The sequence below is a fragment of the Tyto alba genome, unplaced genomic scaffold, assembly GCF_018691265.1.
Source record: "Tyto alba isolate M040663 unplaced genomic scaffold, T.alba_DEE_v4.0 Super-Scaffold_11, whole genome shotgun sequence".
Lineage (NCBI taxonomy): Eukaryota > Metazoa > Chordata > Aves > Strigiformes > Tytonidae > Tyto > Tyto alba.
This window is the reverse complement of record NW_024881273.1, coordinates 7,559,066-7,578,054: the sequence shown is the minus strand read 5'-3', so window position 1 is coordinate 7,578,054 and position 18,989 is coordinate 7,559,066. Positions and strand designations below refer to the sequence as shown.

Here is an 18,989-nt window from a genome sequence, read left to right as displayed (position 1 = left end):
TTAATCAGGTCTGCCGAAGAGTACTGTGAACCCTGATACTTGGTCTTAAATGCTGCCTTCCAGAGGAGTGCTATGTAAATCCCAGTTATCTGTTCTCCTCCTACATGAAGGAGGTGGGAAGCTGACACGACAGACAGGAGTCCGGTTGTTGGCTTTGCTCCCAGGACAGCAAGAAAAGAGCTGTGGTCAGACCTACCCAAACACTTACATGGTTTAGCAAGCAAGGTCCCACTGGAAGTTGATCTCCCTAAGAGGTGAGCAAACTCAGGTACAAGGGGAGTGTTTTACCCATGTCCACGCAACAGGTCAGAGACAGAATTAGGAATAAAAATCCTAGTATGCTGCAATTGCTCTTAGTTCATTTAACCTCTCTGAAATGTACAGAAGTCCAAATGGATGAGTGAAGAAAATATATATGTACTCCCAGATGATTTGGGATGCTCTTGCCATCCTCCTGTGAACCTTTGCAACTTGAAAGATTGCAAGGTCCCAGTGTAACATATCCCTGTTACATTTGGTCTGTGGTTGCAAAAAATCTCCCTTTCCTTCAAAATGCAGGGCTTCCCTCCTAAAACAAGCAAGAACTTGGTCAGCTGTAGAGGTTCCCCGGTATCCTCACTCCATTAGGAGGATTTTCCAATTTCTGAATAGAAGTGTTTAAAGAAACAGTTTGTTTGGTTTCACTTCAAATATTTAGCTCATTTTTCAGCAAGCCAGAGGTCAGAGTGGGATCTGTAGGTCAGGAGCAGAAAAAAGTTGCTTTACACAGTGAAACCCCAAGACATAATGAATTTTGAATGAGTGGTCATTCCTCTGACTGAAGCTTTCTAACATTTTGCAGGAATCCAGAGGGCTTTTTTTCCCTCCTTGTGAATGCTGGAGGGATGGGGGTAGCTGTGCACAGTTACACTTTTGTTAATTTTTGCTGGCTGTGAACCGTTACACATAAAAGCGCTTCTGTGGGCTGGGTCCCATCTCCAGACAAGTCACTGAGATGAACTGGACGGCACAGTGTAGTTCTCAAGTAGCATCTTTCACGTAAAAGACATTCCAGGGAGATTACAAACCCCCGTCACCTTTGGGAAACCCCACCTCGCTCGGAGAACACATTCAGGGATTGTTCTGCTCTTCGTGCCACTGAGCCTTGGGCTACTGCTGCCTCGTGGTAAAATTTTCCATTGAATTTCTGGTGCAAGGCTTGGAAGATTTCACATGTAAGTTTGCTTGCCGCTAGATTGGATTATTTCAGCAGTTATAAGGGAGCCAAAGCGGGTTGGTAAACAGGCACACATGCAAATAGTAATACATGCTGTGGGATTGTTTTGTTCGATGGTCTCAGAACTGTCTCATTCTGTGTGCAGAAAGAAGCAAAACTAATGTATTTATGATAAATATATTTAGGAGAATCCCAATTTCTAGATATGAGTGGAGAATTTAATTAAATCCAGGATAGCTTGAGTAAAATATAGCAATTAACTATGGAACTACAAAGCAATTAACTCTTGAATTGCTTCTCCGTGAGAAGAGGGCTATTTCTGGGAGCACTGGTTGGAGATGGGTAATTCTGCAGGGCACAGTAGGAGAAGAGGAATGAACATTGGACTGGGTTTATTAAAACAAGGGTAGGTAGCCTAGGGGCATGATGACTGTTATTGGGGCTTGCAGATCGGTGCGTGGATTAATTTGTAAGGCCTGCCTGTTCAGATTTTGTATTGCTAACAGCTCCTGAGGCGGATGCTGTCCTGTACCTTTTGTTACTCAGCCCATCTAACTGTACCACGCTGCATCTTCCTCCTCTGCCAAGAATGTGGGCGTAATCACAGATTCAGGACTAACCATGTTGGAACACATCAAGATCAGTTATTTTTTTTACCATTTTTAGGACTACTGCCAGACAACACCCTTTTCTCTCCACAGTTATGAGTGCAGTTTAAAATGTCTAGCACAAACCCCAGACTTGGTTGCAGCAGTTTCTTGTGTGCCAGACTGGACTTCCCACTGTCACTTCATCAGCAGGATATGGCCACTTCTCACTAGGATAAGACTGCATTGGTCTTTAGGAACAGGATGAGTCTCTGACCTTCGTTTGCAGTGATTGCACGCAATGAGTCTCATTGAATTCGGTGGTAAAGGCTCCATCTTATGTAAAGAGCCTGTGTTTTTCATAATCACGTTTTGTCACTGGATATTGGGACTAGATTATTTCTCCCTTCTTCCTTCCTTTTGGTTAAGGTTTAATGGTTTTGTTGCTGTGCTTCGGTTTAGCTCTGGAAGAGCGGGCACCAACTTTTGCTGAGGTGTGATGAGTCTCTTATCCAGGAGCTCCTAATCGGCAGCTGAGCTTCCTGCGTCCCAGGTTTCCTCCTGGAAACTATCGTTTTCAGCTAGGAGTCACATCAAACCATGCTGTTCTCTCCAGTCTGACACTGTTTTAAGCCTGCCCCAGGCTATGGTGGAGCATGGATTTCAACTAAGTGCACTGAAATGGGCTTTGAGCCAAGCTGCCTGACTCCAAAGTTGAATAACAGCTGAATTCCCTCCTCCAATCTAGCAGCAGTCTGGATTTATGAACCCTATTCAGAGCTACCTAGATTATTGCTTACGTGTAAGAGCTTTTTAGGAACTCATCTTTTATAGAGACTTTACTGTTCTGATTTCTGTCACAATATTAATTTTCATACATATTTGAGACTTGGAAGACTTGGGTTGAAGCGCTTTTGCTACCACAGATTTGTCGAATTACCTTAAGCTTCAGTGTCCCATCCAATGAAGTGAACAGATGATGCCATAGTTTACTGGGAAGATTAATTTATTTAAGACTATTCAGTGCTCTGTTACTCTGGTTACAGCAGCTATACGGGTTTTCAAATGACAAGTTGGTACTCAAACACGTTAATTTTAATTAAAGTTGTTTCAGTTTCATTAGAAATTCACAGCCAGGCTAAACTGTCAGATAATTTCAGGCTGAAAATTTGGAAGGAATTTAAGAATGGGACATTAAATTTATTTGAGTAAAGAATGCCATTTGAAAAGTTCGGCCTTGGCATTTTAATTGAACAGCGTCTCACAGCAGAGCAGCGTGTGTTGTGAAATAGCACTAAGCACTCAACAACTGTCTATACCGCAAGATACAATAGCTAAATAAAAAAAGCCATTATTTTCTATTACAGTGCAGTAAAAATAAAACTGAATACACATCAGCGCACTGATGTTCTCTCAAAAGAGAGCAAGGGCACTGAACTTGTATGGCAGTCACATGTTTAACTGCAGTGATTTTCCTTGGAAATCAGACCCTGAAGATTTTGGCCCCATGTATGCTGAAATGCTCATCGGAAATACTACAGCTTACTGAGAAAGTGTCTGAGTGTCTTTTGATCCCCTAGCCTGTACTCCTTCTAACTAGAGGGTACATTAAAGTGCTCCTCATGGTGGTGTAAAGCTCACACACGCTCTTGGCAGAACAGGAGCCCTTGGAATTGAATCTTCAGGTTGTTTCATCTCCCAGGAACGTGTTCGAGAGGACTTATAATTGTTTTTACTACTGCCTGAAAGGTTAACAGATCTTCTGTGCTATATACAACCCTGGGATAAACTATTCTTAGCCACATATTCCAGATAACTCCTTAAATAGTCTTCGGAAAATATGCAGGGTGCTTTTAAAATATGATGTAAAGGGAGATACTGCTTTATGTGATCTGAGGTAGATACTCTGACAGTGTCATTGGCTTGTGAGACCTATGCAAAAATATAGATTTAAATGGCTTAAACAGGGACTTCTGCTCCCCCTGCTTTACTGTCCAGCCATCCATTCTCTTTCTAACCTCTAAAGGCAAAAATCTGGTTGCCTTGTAGGGGAAATGAGTTCATCCCAAATAGCTGAACACTTTCCCTTTAGTAATTACTTCTGTTCTCTTCCATTTTGGCCAAAAAAATTGTTAACACCCCCACACACTTCCACTCCCCTCTGCCTACCTCTGTCTCTTTCTGCGGAGGCTCCTTGCGGACTTTTGACTCCCCTGACCCCAAGGTAGTTTCTGTCCCTGGTTATGAAATATTTGGTGTACCCAAATTACCTCCTTGTCACGACGCGTCTTGTGGTGACAGGCACACAGCCCCCTCTGTACAGGTAGGTGGGAACCAGCAGCCGAGTTTCACCGCTCCGAAGGCATTAACGAGGGGCCCGTTGGAGCCAGGGCACGGGCTGCTGGTGCTGTGCTGGTAGGTCTGGCCACAGCCCAGCCTGAGACTTTCTGTTGCTCCTGGGACTAACGCAGACGCCTACCAACTCCTTTTGACTCTATTTTTTGTTTGTTGTGTTTTTTTAGGGTCCCCCAGGTCCTCACGGAAACCCCGGCTCACCTGGCCCCCCAGGCCTGAAGGTACGTATTAATTGGTGTGAGGAGCTTTTGCCTTCCTGTTCCGGAGGGTGTTCCAGCGGGGGAAGTGCAGCTTTTTCTTATCCCACTCTGTACAACATGACGAGTAGCTGAAACCATTTCTCCCCTCCCCTCTGCTCGCACACAGGCCCTCCGGCAGCACAGCCAAAGCCTTTTCCTGTGCCTGTGAGAGACCCTGCTGTGTGCCTCAGTTCTTGGTTCTCCCTAATTTCAAAGGCTGCCTAATTAGGATCCTGCTTAAGCTATGCCAGTGCCAGGGAGCAAACTGCAGTGTTGAGATGAGGGCAGCGGAATCCTCCCACTCCAGAGCCTCACCAGGTCCGCATTTCTTTGCTTTCTCATTTCTCTCCTCTGGATTTTGCAGCCTACTCCTCCTCCTCTGGGTCTGGACAGCAGTGGCGGGGACTGACAGCACCCAGCTTCTTCCTCTGCCTTCCCCCTCCTGAAACTCCCTCCTCTCTCCTTCCCTCTCCAGAGTTTCTGGGAATCCTGACCTCCATCAGTCCTCTCAAACTGATCCTGTTGCTTCCTTCTAGATGTCCTCAGTTCTTCCATGAGGTCTCACAGCCCTCCTCCTGCAGTGCCAGCAGCCCTGTGTTTTGCCCTTTTCTCCCGCACACACGTTCCCTCTGGGGTGCTGCAGCCAGGTGGGAGCGGGACTTCAGCACGGATGCAGCTCAGAGGGGAGCTAATCCAGTGTGTGCTGCAAAACACTTCAGAAAGTTGTTATAGTTCCCAGCTTGTTCCTGTGTATAAGGCTTTGTGTTACCTAAAGATGGTGAAATTCCTGGGAAATTGGTTTGGATTGTTCTGGTGTCGTTGTTTACACAAAAATAGATTTATATTTTACAACACTTGTCTAGGACTAAGGAATAGTTTTGAAAGGCAATGATTAATAGAGGTTTTCACTACCAAGGAAGCTGTAGGATGTCTCAGCCAAACATAGAGAAAGGTACAGGCAAGAGCCCTTTCTTTTCATGATCTCATCAGTAGGCAGAGATGTTATGAACACTATTGATGCTCTGGGAAAAAGATTCTGGAAACTTGGCACGCTGCCTCTACGTGATTAAAAATTAGGCACTGGAGACATGCTGGTGAACAGCAGCTGTTTTAAATTCTAAACTGTAGTTATATGGCCTGAAAAGTGAGGCTGTAAAAGTTCTACATCTTAGTGTTCTGCATTTATTCTCTATCAATGACTTCCAGATCACACTTGTTGAGTTTTATAAGTCAAATCAAAGTTCTTTTATCTAACTTCCAGTCCTGCAAATTCATCCTGGTCTAATCTGTAGATTCAAACTATGTTTCTGCTATAAGAATTTTTTTTAAAAACACTTTTAGCCTAATGCCTTGTCAGAAAACATCATTTGGCTGCAAAGCTGTATTCATTTGGTCTCCTACTAGAAATTAAAACTTCCTGTAAGCATTTTTCCTCCATCTTGATGCATGGTCTGGCAGCAAGAAGCCCTCAGCAGATGTATAGCTGTAATAGTTTGCAGCAGAGATCTGGTGTCATCGGTCTGAGCAATATATTTTAATTATGACCAGCCACCATTTTCAGGATTAGGCTGTTGTACATGATGCTTTGTCAAAAGCATTAAGCTTGCAATGGGATGTGAGCGCTGTAGCTCGGCCCAGACCCAGGCCTAACTTCACCTCTAGCAGAGAGAGCCTGCTAAGCTATGACTGCAAGATCTTTGCATAAGAAGCACTTTTTGGAAGGTGTGTATCGGATCCCAGAGTTTTGACTTCCCTCCTTCCCTTAATTTCTCCGGTGTTACACTGGTCCCAGAGGATGGACTTAGCACAAAAAATTGTTATTTCACCCCCTTACATTTTAAATGCTTATATTCTTCACCAGGCATGACAAGCCAGGACCGATAACTTCTTAGTAGACCCAGCCCATGGCTGAAATTACAGACTTTTGAAAGCTCAGCCTGGGCAGCAAGGCAGAGCAGCCCCAACTAGAACTTCTCTTTCTGAGAGCCTTCAAGTGGCTGCAGGACTAGGTCTTCCCTAGATAGACGTTAATAACATGGAAAAAACAAGCTATCTGAGAAAGGAAACTGAAATTTCCCAGATAGATACAGCTTGGAAACAATGACTAACAACAAGTCGTTGTCACTTAGGAAGTAACTCAGGAACATAATTTTTATCAGCTGAATTAACAGAGCACTCACAAGGTCAGGCAATCAGCTGTGTCCAGGGGATGTGACGTGACATTGGAGCTGGCAGAGATGTGTGTGTTTGTGCGTGTCTCTTGTCCACTTGTATTGCCTCGGTGAGCACCAGCGTTGTGTTGTTGGACTGCTGCATTTCTGCATCTGTCCTCTGCAGAGTCCACCTTATTCTCATCACTGGAGCTGAGCACTTCTAATTCCTGTACTTAGGAAGCTCATTTTTTGCACAGAGTTGTATGTAACTGTTGAACCTGATTCCTGCAGATCTGCTTGGGCATGGTTCCACTGACTTCAGTGGCATTACACCCTCTCATGCCACCTGAGAATTTACCCCATGGTGCTTTTCTCAGCAATTTATAATGTGCAACTGCTTAAAGGGGGGTTCTTACCACTTTTTATATTTGGTTTGGTGTCCTTGGCAGTTGCAAAATTGCTATTGCACCTAGTTAGCAAAGACTTATTGTAGTAGATAGACTCTTAAATGGATGTAGACATATGCTGGCTAGGACTGTGGCTGGCTGTGTGACCTGTAACTGCTGCGGGGGGGCAGGAGGGGTGTTTTTGCTAACGACTAGATGTAGCTCCGAGGATGCCCTAATAGAGTTTGAGACTGGGAGGAGGGTTAGCTGTCAGGGTGTGGTTTTGAAAGCCATCACAAGAGTTGGGTTTGCATCTCTCATCTGGAGGATTTTGGCATCAGACATTTATATGGTTTGCTTAGTTAGCTGCTCTGGATAAAACTCCGTTATAGCACTAGGAAAGATTGAATTTTCCTTTTAGTGAATGGTTTGGCTCCAAGATAGCTCATCAATTTGGCTCACTGATGTTTATAATACTCTCAGTGGGATTGCAGAGCTGAGGTGTTTAAATTGCACAGCTCTAGACTTCTGTCAGGTAGGGAAAAAGCAGGAGAAAGCAATTTCTTCCTTTACAAGAGCAAGTAGTATGCTCAGTCAGTTGGGATGGGAAAGAGAGAAGCGTGTAGGAAGATACTGTGGCTTAGTGATGGACAAGGTTTAAGCTAATTCCCATGTTGTGGTTGCTGCAGGAGGAGCTGGGCAATTAATCCACAGTTTCAGCCTTTGCATCCAGGCATCCATTCTCTCTGGCCCTGATGCCATCTTGCTGGCCATCTTAGGGATATGTGATCCTACTTGGGGCTGAGTTCTCCACCTGTGTGATGGTCTCAGCTGTGTTGAACACAGAACTGTGATACAAAGCACTGTCTTTGCTAATGTGATCTGGAGCTTCCCAGGGAAAAATGTAAGAGGCTTGTATTCCTTTATGTGGCTCAAAGTCATTGCATTGAGCACATGGCAAGATTTAGGGAGAGTGGTGGGTGTTTACCTGTTGCAGTAAATTAATTTTGCAGAGTAGAAATTAATATTCTACGATCCTGAGGACTGCTCTAATCTGTTCCAAGCAGTCATAGCACCCACTGACTGCTCTGAAGCTCAAAGAGTGGGAGAATTGCCCTGATAACAGCTGCATGCAAAGCAACATTATCTGCATGACTTCATTTACTGTTTGGAAACCAGGCAGCCTTCATTCAGAATTTGTACAGATGCATCTGCCTTGAATCAGCAGTGCTCCCTACAGTCCTAGCCAAGTAGTCTCACTCCCTGAACCTTGCAGCTTGTGGTGGATGGTGGAGGAGGAGAAGGGCAGACTTACACTCTGTGCAAGGTGGAAAATTTGTGTCGAATGTCCTCGCAGTGAGGCTGCATGGAAAAGCTGCTCAGCTAGCTATAACTAGACCTTTGTGCTGCTAAAGAGAAATGCCAGTTAATAAATACTATTACTCCTTTGTAGGGTCTTGCCTTCCCTCCAAGCACTTCCCTTGACAGCCACTAATTAACCCTCACAACTGTCCTGTGCTCAGTGGTTGGTTTTGAATCCGATGCTGCGGAGGTGGCACACAGAGGTTGTGACTTGTTTGTGATCCCAGGGGTGTTAAATAGCCTGTGACCGATACTGGGATACCTGTGTCCTAGCTGTGCCAGAAGAGATGTTATACAGACCTGAACTTCTTTGTGTGCTAAGCCTTACATCTCCCCTGCCAAAAGAATCTGGCATGCTTCAAAGCTCTTCTAGTTTTTCCTACTTCTATCTCTCACTCTGCTAGGTGCACACATTACATTTCCACCTTTTAAGAATTTGAACTGGGATTTTCAAAGGACTCTGCTGGAATTAGATGTTCAAATGCTGCTGAAATTCCAGCCTGTGTTCGTCAGATCACAGTCTTAAATTGTAATTTCTCTCATCACGGTTGTTAAAAAGGAAAATAAAGAATAAAGCCACTTAAGATAAGTGTGCCTCTTTCTTCTGCCAGCCTGAAAGCCTCACAGTTGCTCTGGCTGCTGGTAGTAGTGTCTAATTAGTGTAACTTTCTCTGCAGTTTCATCTGTTCCCCACAGTTAAAAAAGCAACAACATCTAGCAAGTTGTTAAGAAGGATGGTTTAGCCAGGCTTGGTAATTATTTTTGTGATGGTAGTTGTAGACAAGGAAGAAATCACAGCTGTCTAGTCTAATAAGTATCAAAAGTCCTGACAGTGCCTTCTTCCAGTTATCCTTTCTTTAGTTAATTTAATGCTGTCAAATACTATTTAAAACTCAACGCTTTAGCAGCAGCAATCACTCACCAAAACCACTCCCAGCAAAACAGCTATACCCAGGGACTTTAATACATTTGGGATGTCAGGGCAAGACAGAGATAAAACAAAATGTTTTTCTAATTTGGAGGCTTGCTGGAGGCAGAACCACATCTCTGGGCTGGGTCCTTGGATTATGTCATTAATTTAAATTTTTTATTTCAGGGTCAGAAAGGTGATCCTGGGCTGTCACCTGGAAAAGCTCGCAATGGACAGAAGGTAAGATGTTGCCCAGGGTGTACAGGCATCAAGACCACGGCGCGCTTTAAGCCCTGTGCATACGGAGGGAGTCCCTACTGCAGCCACAACCACCACAGCTACTCAAGTAGCCTTAGGACTGAAAATTAAGACTTAGACCCTGGATTCAGGACTAAAGAGAGTTAGCTAAGGTATCGACCATGATGTACTGAAGTGCCTGCTGCCACAGTCTTTTGTTGTCCAAGTGTTGATCCACTTTATGCACAATCTGCAGCCCAAACTTAAGTCTTTGCGGTCGCAGGCACGTGACTACTTAAGCTAAGTATTTAAACTAGCGCCTATGAGATACAGCCACGCTTTGCCTGCTCTGGGCATGCAGCTGTAAACAGATGCAATCCCAGTGTAAGCAATAAAAACCTTGAAGGCAAAAGAAAGGATGTTCTTGCCGAGGAGCTGAGAGGCAGTGGTTTGCTTCACGTCGCATACGCAGCCCACAGCAGATCGCTGCTGTGAGAGCAGCCTTGCTGTTCCACTGGTGGAGAGAAGGAGGCTTCTCAGGCCATTGCACTGCCAAGGTGTGGACCCTGCTGTGTGATAACCAGAGGCCTTTCCACTAAGGTCTGCTCAAATCAACACAAAGCACGTGACTGGGATGTGTAGCTGGTTTCTGGATTTAGTAATTGTGAATGATGAGAGTTCTGGTACTTCTTTTCAATAAGTCGCAACTCCCGTTTTTGCTGTTTAACAGCTAAGCTATTTTTACTGAGGCAACAAGGCCTCACGGAAGTCTAGAAATTAATTGTGGAGCAATCAGGGCTCCACAACATCTACTTCAATTAGTTCTTTCAGTGATGCCTGCACAATCCTCCGTAACTCATGTCCAGGGCAAGAAGCCTGGTTCTCTTCCTTTCATCACAAGCCTTGCTATAAATGCACAGCTAATAGAAAGCATCAGCCATGAAGAACTTGGGCCCTCCATTTGAAACCAGATGCCTCCATGAAGCACAGCAAGCCACACAAATGCAAGATGGTGGGTGACACTAGAGAACATTGAGAAGGCTGGCTGAAGGGATGCTTTTAACTTAGCAGCATGAGATGCATTTTGAAAAGTCAGTCTGGTACACTACATCGGAATGGCATCACATGGAAATCATCCACCCGCAGAGTCTGGAACCGTTTTCTTGCAAGCATGCTCAGTATAAGAAAGGGAGAGATCCAGATCACTTTTAGCTCATGTTAACAAGGCTTTATTCCTGCTAGCAGTAATAGAAACAAGGAGTTTCCAGCAGGAGTTTGGAGTGATGCCTAATTTTCAAGCTAGACACTCCGAATGCATCTTCAGTAAGGCACAGCAAGCTTTAGAGGCTCTAAAGGGTTTTTTGATCCTAATCAGAGGAGGCCAAAATGGGCTTATACAAATGGATTGGATGTTAAAGAGGTCTCACAGCAATGCGTTTCTCCGTTCCTGTGATGATTTGGGTATGCCAGCTGGGATGTGATGCAGTCCTTTTTCAAAAGCACAGGCCACTGAAAAAACCCTCCCACCAGCAGCCTGCAAAGGTTCAATCCATGTCATATAAGCAGGTTAAATAATTATACCATCAGCGCCATCTGAACTGGAGCCGTGGGCTGAGCCAGTGCAGTAGCAGAGTGTGAGCACAATCACAGGATTTGGCAGGAGGTACCTGTTGTTCTTATGTCATTTAAAAGCTAAAATTTTCTTGCCTTGGTGATTTAAATGCCTATCGAAAGGCAAATGAAGCATGTGACTGAATGAGATCATTGGGGGGGCGGAGGGGAAAGCTTTCTGCTGGCAAAAAGCTGGACTCTAGCAGCAGCTGCCATTAATTAACTGGGTTTATTATTTATATGAGCCAGTTAATAGAGATGTTGTTTAAATCTGCACTTCTTATCCAGTCAGTTTTTGTAGAGTTGCGATTAGAATCAGAAATATCAATAGCTGGGTGCTACTATCGGCAAAATAATTTCAGTAACAGGGAAAATGTTGCTGAAAACTAATTCAAGTTGCTTGCTTCCTGCAGGGAGATGTGGGCTTACCTGGTTTGACTGGGTTCCCCGGACCACCAGGTAGAAAGGTAAGAATATTCTTTTCTAGTGAAAATCAGATCAGTATTTTTATTTTAAAATTTTTTCCTCTAAATGCCTAAAGGATTTAATTAAGTCCTTGTACCCACCAAAAAAGTCTTATGCCTGTTTCACAGGTGTGTAATCTGGGACATAGGCTGAAGCAACTGCCTAAAGGTTGTAGCAGCAAGACTGTGTAAGAATATGAAATGAAATTCGGGATCCAGATTTCTGTTCTTTCTTTGAATTCCATGTTCCACTGCACTGCATCATCCCTCTGCACCCTGATAGTGGGTCTTCATCAGGAAGCTGAATTTAGATCTGATTCAGCCAATATGTTAACTAAATGGATCTACAGCTAGCATCAATACTCAAAGGCTGGATTCAGAACACGAAACCTTGACTGTCTCTCCTGGTAAAGCACTTTTCAAAGAAAATATCTGTATGACTTCCCTCTATTTTACTTGGAGATTGACAGAGCTAGTCAGGTTTTGCTTTATTTGGTTCAATATTCATGTTTTGACAATATTAACATCATCAACAACAAACCTATGCCTACAAAAGGATATATAAGGATAGAGCACAAGATCCATCTCTGCCTTCATGTTGCAGTGTGTGCTTGTGTTCATCTGTGCAAAACCTTAGCGATCCATACCTTTTATATATCAAGGACATTTCAGTTGACCTTCCAGTTCCAGGCTGTGTTGGTAGGCTGGTTTGGTTTCTTGGAAGTTGAGCCTGTTGCTGGGAGGTGTTTGATAGTTGGGCTCAGCAGACATGACTCTCCTTCCCAGCAAGCCAATATTGACATAGCTCAGCCAAACAGTTAAAATTAGCATCTTGTTTCAATCAATTCATCAGTCAATGGACCATTGAAGTTATACTGTTCCTCAGGCCAATTAGCTGCACACAAACACCTACTCAGGTATGCTTTAAGACTCTGGGGAGAGGAAGAAGCTGTGGAGGAGGCTGAAAGAAACCCTCCATCTCCATGGTTGTTTGTTGTGTGCTTTATATTGGAAGCAAATTGCCAAGAGTAGGGACTGGGGTCATTTTTCTACTCCCAAGGCTGGTCATGCTTGAAGTGCTGGTTGGAGCTAAGAGCAATAGAGTGATTAATTACCAATCTTATGCTGTCACAAACAAGTTCTAACAGAGTGCAAAGAATACCATTTTCCTGGTATAACAGCTCATAAAACAAAACCTTGCGGTTGTGATCAGCAAAACGCAATGTCAGGAGTACAAGGACTTATAGTGGAAAAAGAGGAGAAGGAATAGGAGATTGAACAAACATTCCTGAGTCCAGCACATGGCCTTCACATCTGATCTCGGCTCCCCAGGACAGGGCGAAGACAGGGGTATGCTTCTGTTTCTTCAAGTAATGAGTAAGTTGGATGCTGAAATTTTTCCTTTGGTGCAGCTTAAAAAAAAACCACCTCCCAGTAGCACTAGTCTGGCAGTGGTTTTGGTGTAACCTGGCTTTTATTAGCATCCTGCATTAAGAAAAAATTTACAGCTGTTGGAGAAATGTTTGGAAAAAAATCTTTTTTTTATCTGGATTCCCTTCTGGCATTCTCCCAGTGAAAATATGCTGGTGTTTGGCTGAAGGTGGGCAACATATCTTGGCTACCAGAAAACAGCAGCGCCTTGGAAATGGACATCCCTCCTGCTCACTCAATGGAGGGACTGGGAAAAGAGCTCTAAGGGCTTTGATCTGAAAACGCCATGTAGAAACTTTCAAATGGGTAAAATATTTAACCAGGGGAAACTAAATCCTTTTCCCACTGAATGAAATAACTGGCTCAGCAGCATGAACTGAAGCCACAACCAAGCAACATATGATCTTGGATAGCGTGGCTCACACCACAGAGCCTGCCCTGTCAGTGCAGACCTTTGCTCTTTGTAGGTCTGGAAAGTCTGATCTCAGAGCACCCCCAGAGTCTTTTTGCTTGCACCCATCTACGAGTATATGAAACTGCCTCTCAAGCAGCAAATGTCATTCTCAGCCTCTCCACGCAGAGCACATGTTGCTTTTGCTGACCGGCAGCTCTCAGGAGCGGTGGCAGGACTTGGCTGTCCCCTCTGCCCTTCCCTCTGTTGCCTGCGAGGGGTCTGTGAGCTTTGGCTTTTGGTCGGGGGCTGCAGGCTGCAGCTGCCTTGCAGATATATCTCAGCAGAGCACTGCGTCATTGCTCCCAGCCTCAAACATTGTGGAGGAAAAATGGTTGTAGCAAAGTACAAGACTGTAGAAGACAGCATCAATAAGAGAGAAAAAGCTTCATTAAAGTTACTCAGAGAGAGAAGACAGAGCTAGGAATTGGTCAGTGCTTCAAAACACATCCTGTCATGCAGATGTCATTCGCTGGCTTCTCTACTCTTCACATTTCCTATCAAAGTGTAGGATTATCCTTTTTAGCTAGGAGAGAGTGGATTATAAATATCATCACAGATGAGTAAATCCTTCACTGGAGTGCAATTTCCTTTCTAAATCACAGCCCTTTGTGTTGAGCACCCTGTAATCATCAGGAAGTGTTTGGATAAAAGAGCAAATGCAGTTGTTTTCATACCCTCTGCCCTGTCATTTTAGTTCTATTTGAAGAGGATTTTAGCAGGTAAATACTTTCACGTTGCAGCCAACTTTAACATACACAAGTTTTTCTGGTTTCTCCTCACTATAATTAACCTCAGACAGGAGTAACTGCAGCATAGTATGAAGAAACACACTTTCAAAGTTTCCCAGAGCTCATTATATGTAGTGAGGAGGGTATTTGATAGGATACAACAGTAGCAGAGTGTCTACATATTTACGTGCCATTCACTTACCCTTACAGAGATGACAATGCCATGTTTGGTGCAGACTTTAGCTCAGGGCATGCTTTGAGCATCTCAAGGGGTTATCATCTAACCACCTGCTCTGCGTGGACATTGGTGGCTTGAAATACCTGTCCTGCAGGAACCCCTTCAGAGCAGAATGATTCGGAGCAGACAAGCTAGGACCTCCATCTTATCAGTGGAGGGAGCGAGACATCTCTAAGTGTTTGTATCCATGGAAGTAGGTGCTCGAGCTGTCTGAAGACAAAGGTTGTTCCTGATCCAGGCTGCAGCTGGAAGATCTGGGCAGAGGCCCCAGGAGGAAACCCCATGGGCTCTGTGCTAAATCCCAGGGCATGTCTGGAGATGCTGAACCCAGGGCTGTTTCTGTCGGCAGCGCTCTCGGGAAGAGGTGAGGGAAGGGCCAGGACAGACGCTCTCCATCCGTGCAACGCCCTGCTGTCCGTGCTCCAGGGACAGCTGATACCAGTCCTGGGCCTTCCACACCCATGTGGGTCTGGACCTTCACAACGTGCCTTCATCTTATGGCCAGACACCCAATTTGGGTGGAGCATCCTCCCTCCTTTCTGCTGGTGCTGAGCTTCTGTCGAGGAGCCAGGGAGAGGATAAGTAAGAGAGGATCTCATGGGACGCATTCCTGGAGAGGGGCAGGGGGTCCTGTCTGCTGGTCCAGCTCCAGGAGCTGCTGAGGTACTTCCAGTTACTTTCAGCCACTGGCTGAAATGCAGTAGCAGCATTCGGAGAAAGGACCTTTGAGGTGGTTCACATAAGGGTCAGCTGGTAGCCAAATGGTCTTTAAGGTCAGCCACCACCTTCTCATGAGGTGCAGCTCAATCAAAAGAGCAGGCCATGATACATCAGAAAGGTCACGCAGGAAAGAATTGGTGAAAAGGGAATCAACATTTTTCCAGGCCAAAATGTCTGAAATAATGAGCAAGGAGGAATGCAAAGAGGAGTGGGTAGTAGCCAGGATGGCTGAGAGCACTGCATACCTCCGCCAGCGAAGGCTTAGGCTGCAGGTCTAGATAGCCCATGGGAAGAATAAAAAAGTCATTAAGCAGAGGTGTGGACCTGGGAGCAGAAATAGGCCTGGGTTCATCTGGTGAGTGAAGCGAAAAGCCAAGTCCTCAGCCAAACCAGGGTTTGGTTGTGACTTCCAGAGCTGGGGGATGCTCCCGTGGGTTTCACAGACAGGCGATGTGTGTCGGGAGCCCTGGCTGGGGACAGGGTGAGTAGCAGAGACTGAGTTACAATTAGAAGTTGTAACCCACCCTGAAAGCGTTTTGTTAGTTCTGTAGTATTTGTGCAAGGATAGTTTCTTGTTTATTTTCTCTCTCCATTTGTTTCAAGTTAAATTTTCTGCCCTATTTTTTTAATCTTGCTAATAGCCCAGATAAACAGTGATCTCTGTAACTGAATCTAATCTTCTAATCTGCTCTGACTCCACTTGATGGAAATGAGTTTGTTTTAAATAGCTGAAGCAAGATGATAAAGGAGTGGGGGGAAAAAAAGTCTGAAGCTCCTGTCACTTGCAGAATTTACTCAGTATTTGAAGAGAGCTCTAGGTAAATCCTGGAGAAAGCAAGCTCTCTTAAAATACATACTGATCAGTCTGCAGTTGAACAGGCTACTTTTGTCCTGCTGCAGTGTCTGCATCTCAAAAAAAAAAAAAGAAAAACAAACCTGAAAAACTGAAGCAGGTTTATGAAAGACCTGCGAGAATGATTTGAAGCTAGCAACACTTGCCAGCCAGCAAACTGGATTAAGAAACTCATTCTAATTAATTCAGCAGAGAGAGAGAAGGTTAAGAGACAGCTTGCTCACCATTTTAGGTAGCTTTGTAATGACGGACTCTGGATCTTGCCATACCTGATAGCAGCTAGATTAGAAAAGGTGGAAGGTAGATAAATTCAAGCTAGAAACAAAATTGGATTTTCCTGTGACAGTAAGTGGTTGTTTTGGTGTTTCCTATGGCATTTCAAGTTCTAAATCGAAAGTGAGTGCTCTGAAATGAGAGTGACTCACTTTGTATAGTCCCCCAACTTGACCAAAGCCAACATTTCACCCTATAAGCCTGTGGTTTCCTCAGGATTAAGGATAGCTTTGCTAAAGGTGTAGATTACAAATAGACAGATCTGAGTGTAGATACAACTCTAAGCCTGTTCATGGAGCAAATCCTCCCTGAGTAACCACCGGGCCGGACCCCAGCGGGTGCAGGCCGCTGCTGCCGCACTGCATTGCAGCAGAGTCCGGGAACACCGGCTGGATTTGGGTGATCCAAGCACAAAGCAGTGTGTTAAAAGTTTGCATGATTGTGTAGTGCTATCCCATACCTAAAAACCTGCTTATCCTCAGAACTTTATTCCTCCCTGCAAAGAGAAATTAAAACCAAAACTGGGTTATTTTTTTTATTTCTGATTGTTCATCTCTTCCATCCTATTTCAACAGGGATATAAAGGCTACCCTGGACCACCAGGTCACCCTGGAGACCAGGTGAGTCTTCCCAGTTTCCAACACTGAACGTTTAAAGAGGGATGGATTTGCTGCCCGATGCTAGTTTGGACCCTGTACAGCCGCTCAGTGCGGACAGCCAGCTCCTTCCAGGGGCAGCGGGGGACGCGCAGTGACCTCCCGTACACTGACTGAGCATCAGCAGCTTGGTGGGAGGAGGCTGCCTTGGAGTTTCTAAATTTAATTTCTAATTTTTATTGCTCAACCATGTTAAGTTTATGTGGTGAAAGAAATACCGGCTTATCCTACTCCCCCTTTATTTTTCCTTTTACATTAATTTCACCTGGAGTTTACTAACCACGTCATATTAAGTACTAACAAGTAATTCCCCTTCCAAAGCCCATTCCCCCTCTCCCCTTTTTCTCCCCCCTCTTTATTTGGTTAAGTCTGATGTTTGCCGTTCAGAAAAAAAAAAAAAGCAATGAATAGCAGGCCCTGTTAGCAGTGATGTTAAAGGATATTATACATGAATCTATTTCGTTTTGAAGAATTTTGGCAGTGCTTCCCCACCAGTAAAACGATTCCATATGCCAGATATAGATGCAGCCTTACACCTTCTCTTAGCCTCCTTGTTTCAAACTATCTGCTGCTTTCACTGCAGATGGAGGGAGAAGGAGAAATAGCAACACTTGCTCAGTGCATGGATCCTATTGACTTGGCTTCTGTGTGTTTTCCCCCCTCATTAATTTATTCTGCTGTCTACTCTTACTGTTTTCTTCCCCTCTACAAATTTGCATCAGAGTAATCCATTCCATGCTCCTTTCTCCCTAGCTCAAAGAACGAAGCAGCTAAAAAGGCTGCCCAAGTGTGACATTCACCTTACCTTCTGTGTCTTGTCTTTTTTTCTTTCCAAAGGGCGAACATGGACCAGATGGAAGTCCAGGTGCCAAAGGTTATCCTGGCAGGCAGGTGCAGTAAATCTCATCGTGCTGTGCACAGACTAGGGATTTGGGTGTGCAGGTAGCTAAATATATGCCCCGCCAAATACATGCCCCCTTAGAGACCATGCAGGCCTCTAGAATATGTCTGAATATTTTCCTTCTTCCCTCCCTAAGATGCTGTGTCAATGACACGGTTTTACAACTCTGGGGGACAGTAAGATTGTTAGAAAGTATTTTGTGCCTCTGATAGATAGATAGAACTTGTATTTCTATAAAAAATGTGAAAAATTTTTGCTTCAGTATAACAAGGGGAAAAAAACCAGCAGAGCAGAGAAACATACCTGCAGGCTGCTAACCCTTCACTTTTAGGCACATTTTGCATCTAATCTTGAACAGGTTAGAAACCTGGGACAGAAAAGGACGCATTACCAAAATAAAAGATTTAGACAAACTCTCACTAGTAAAATTTACTAGCATAATCATATATATACATACATATAGAATTATGCATGGACCATAAATAGATATAAAAATCATATTTGCAGCTGCAAAAAGGATGATGAAAAAAAACAAAGTCTTTGTTTTCATTCTGAAAAAGATGCACAAAGACAACTTTAGGAATGGAGGAGTGTGCAAATGAAAATGGATCAAGATTGGACACTTTATTGTCTTACTGATGTAAAATGCTGAGTAGTAGGAAGAAATTTAAGAGGAAGAATTTATAAGACCCTAAATGGAATCTGTTGGATGGCAGAATACCTGGCTCTGTAACATTTTACGGTGAAATGAATTTGTCATGGTTTTCTAAACTGAACACATTAATGTTGGATTACACCACATTTATTTTAAAGTACATAGCTAAGAGGCTAGACAGACGTCAAAGACCCCAAGCAGTCTGTCATCAGTCTTTCAGACTTGTCATGAGTTTGTATGTGATTTTTTACCCAGATGTGCAGGTTATTGGACTAAATGTGAACTAGATGTGCAGAACAGATCTGCACCCCCCTGCCTCAGACTATCAATAACGTATGTTCCATTTTAAATTGAAAATTAAATTGATACCTTGCTTAGCGTACTGGAGAGTGCAGATGGTAGAGCTGGATGAGAGCTTTATGCACCTGACTAAATGCTCCATTCATAGTCTGAAAGGCTCTTAGAGATCTGCATGGCATAGAATCTCCTAGGTGTGAATGTGTGTTAGATGACTAATATGAAGAGGTCCAAGCTATATTGGACATACAAGGTTAATGAAT

General features: G+C 44.1%; 1 protein-coding gene across 1 annotated transcript in view; it reads left to right on the top strand.

Moving 5' to 3' along the window:
- COL27A1 (collagen type XXVII alpha 1 chain) overlaps positions 1-18,989 on the top strand; it is a 163,168-nt gene that overhangs the window by 30,886 nt on the left and 113,293 nt on the right. Inside the window, exons 6-10 of the mRNA XM_042786709.1 lie at positions 4,326-4,379; positions 9,395-9,448; positions 11,470-11,523; positions 16,793-16,837; positions 17,711-17,764. Coding sequence (XP_042642643.1) covers positions 4,326-4,379; positions 9,395-9,448; positions 11,470-11,523; positions 16,793-16,837; positions 17,711-17,764 — 261 coding nt within the window. The remainder of the gene's footprint in view (positions 1-4,325; positions 4,380-9,394; positions 9,449-11,469; positions 11,524-16,792; positions 16,838-17,710; positions 17,765-18,989) is intronic.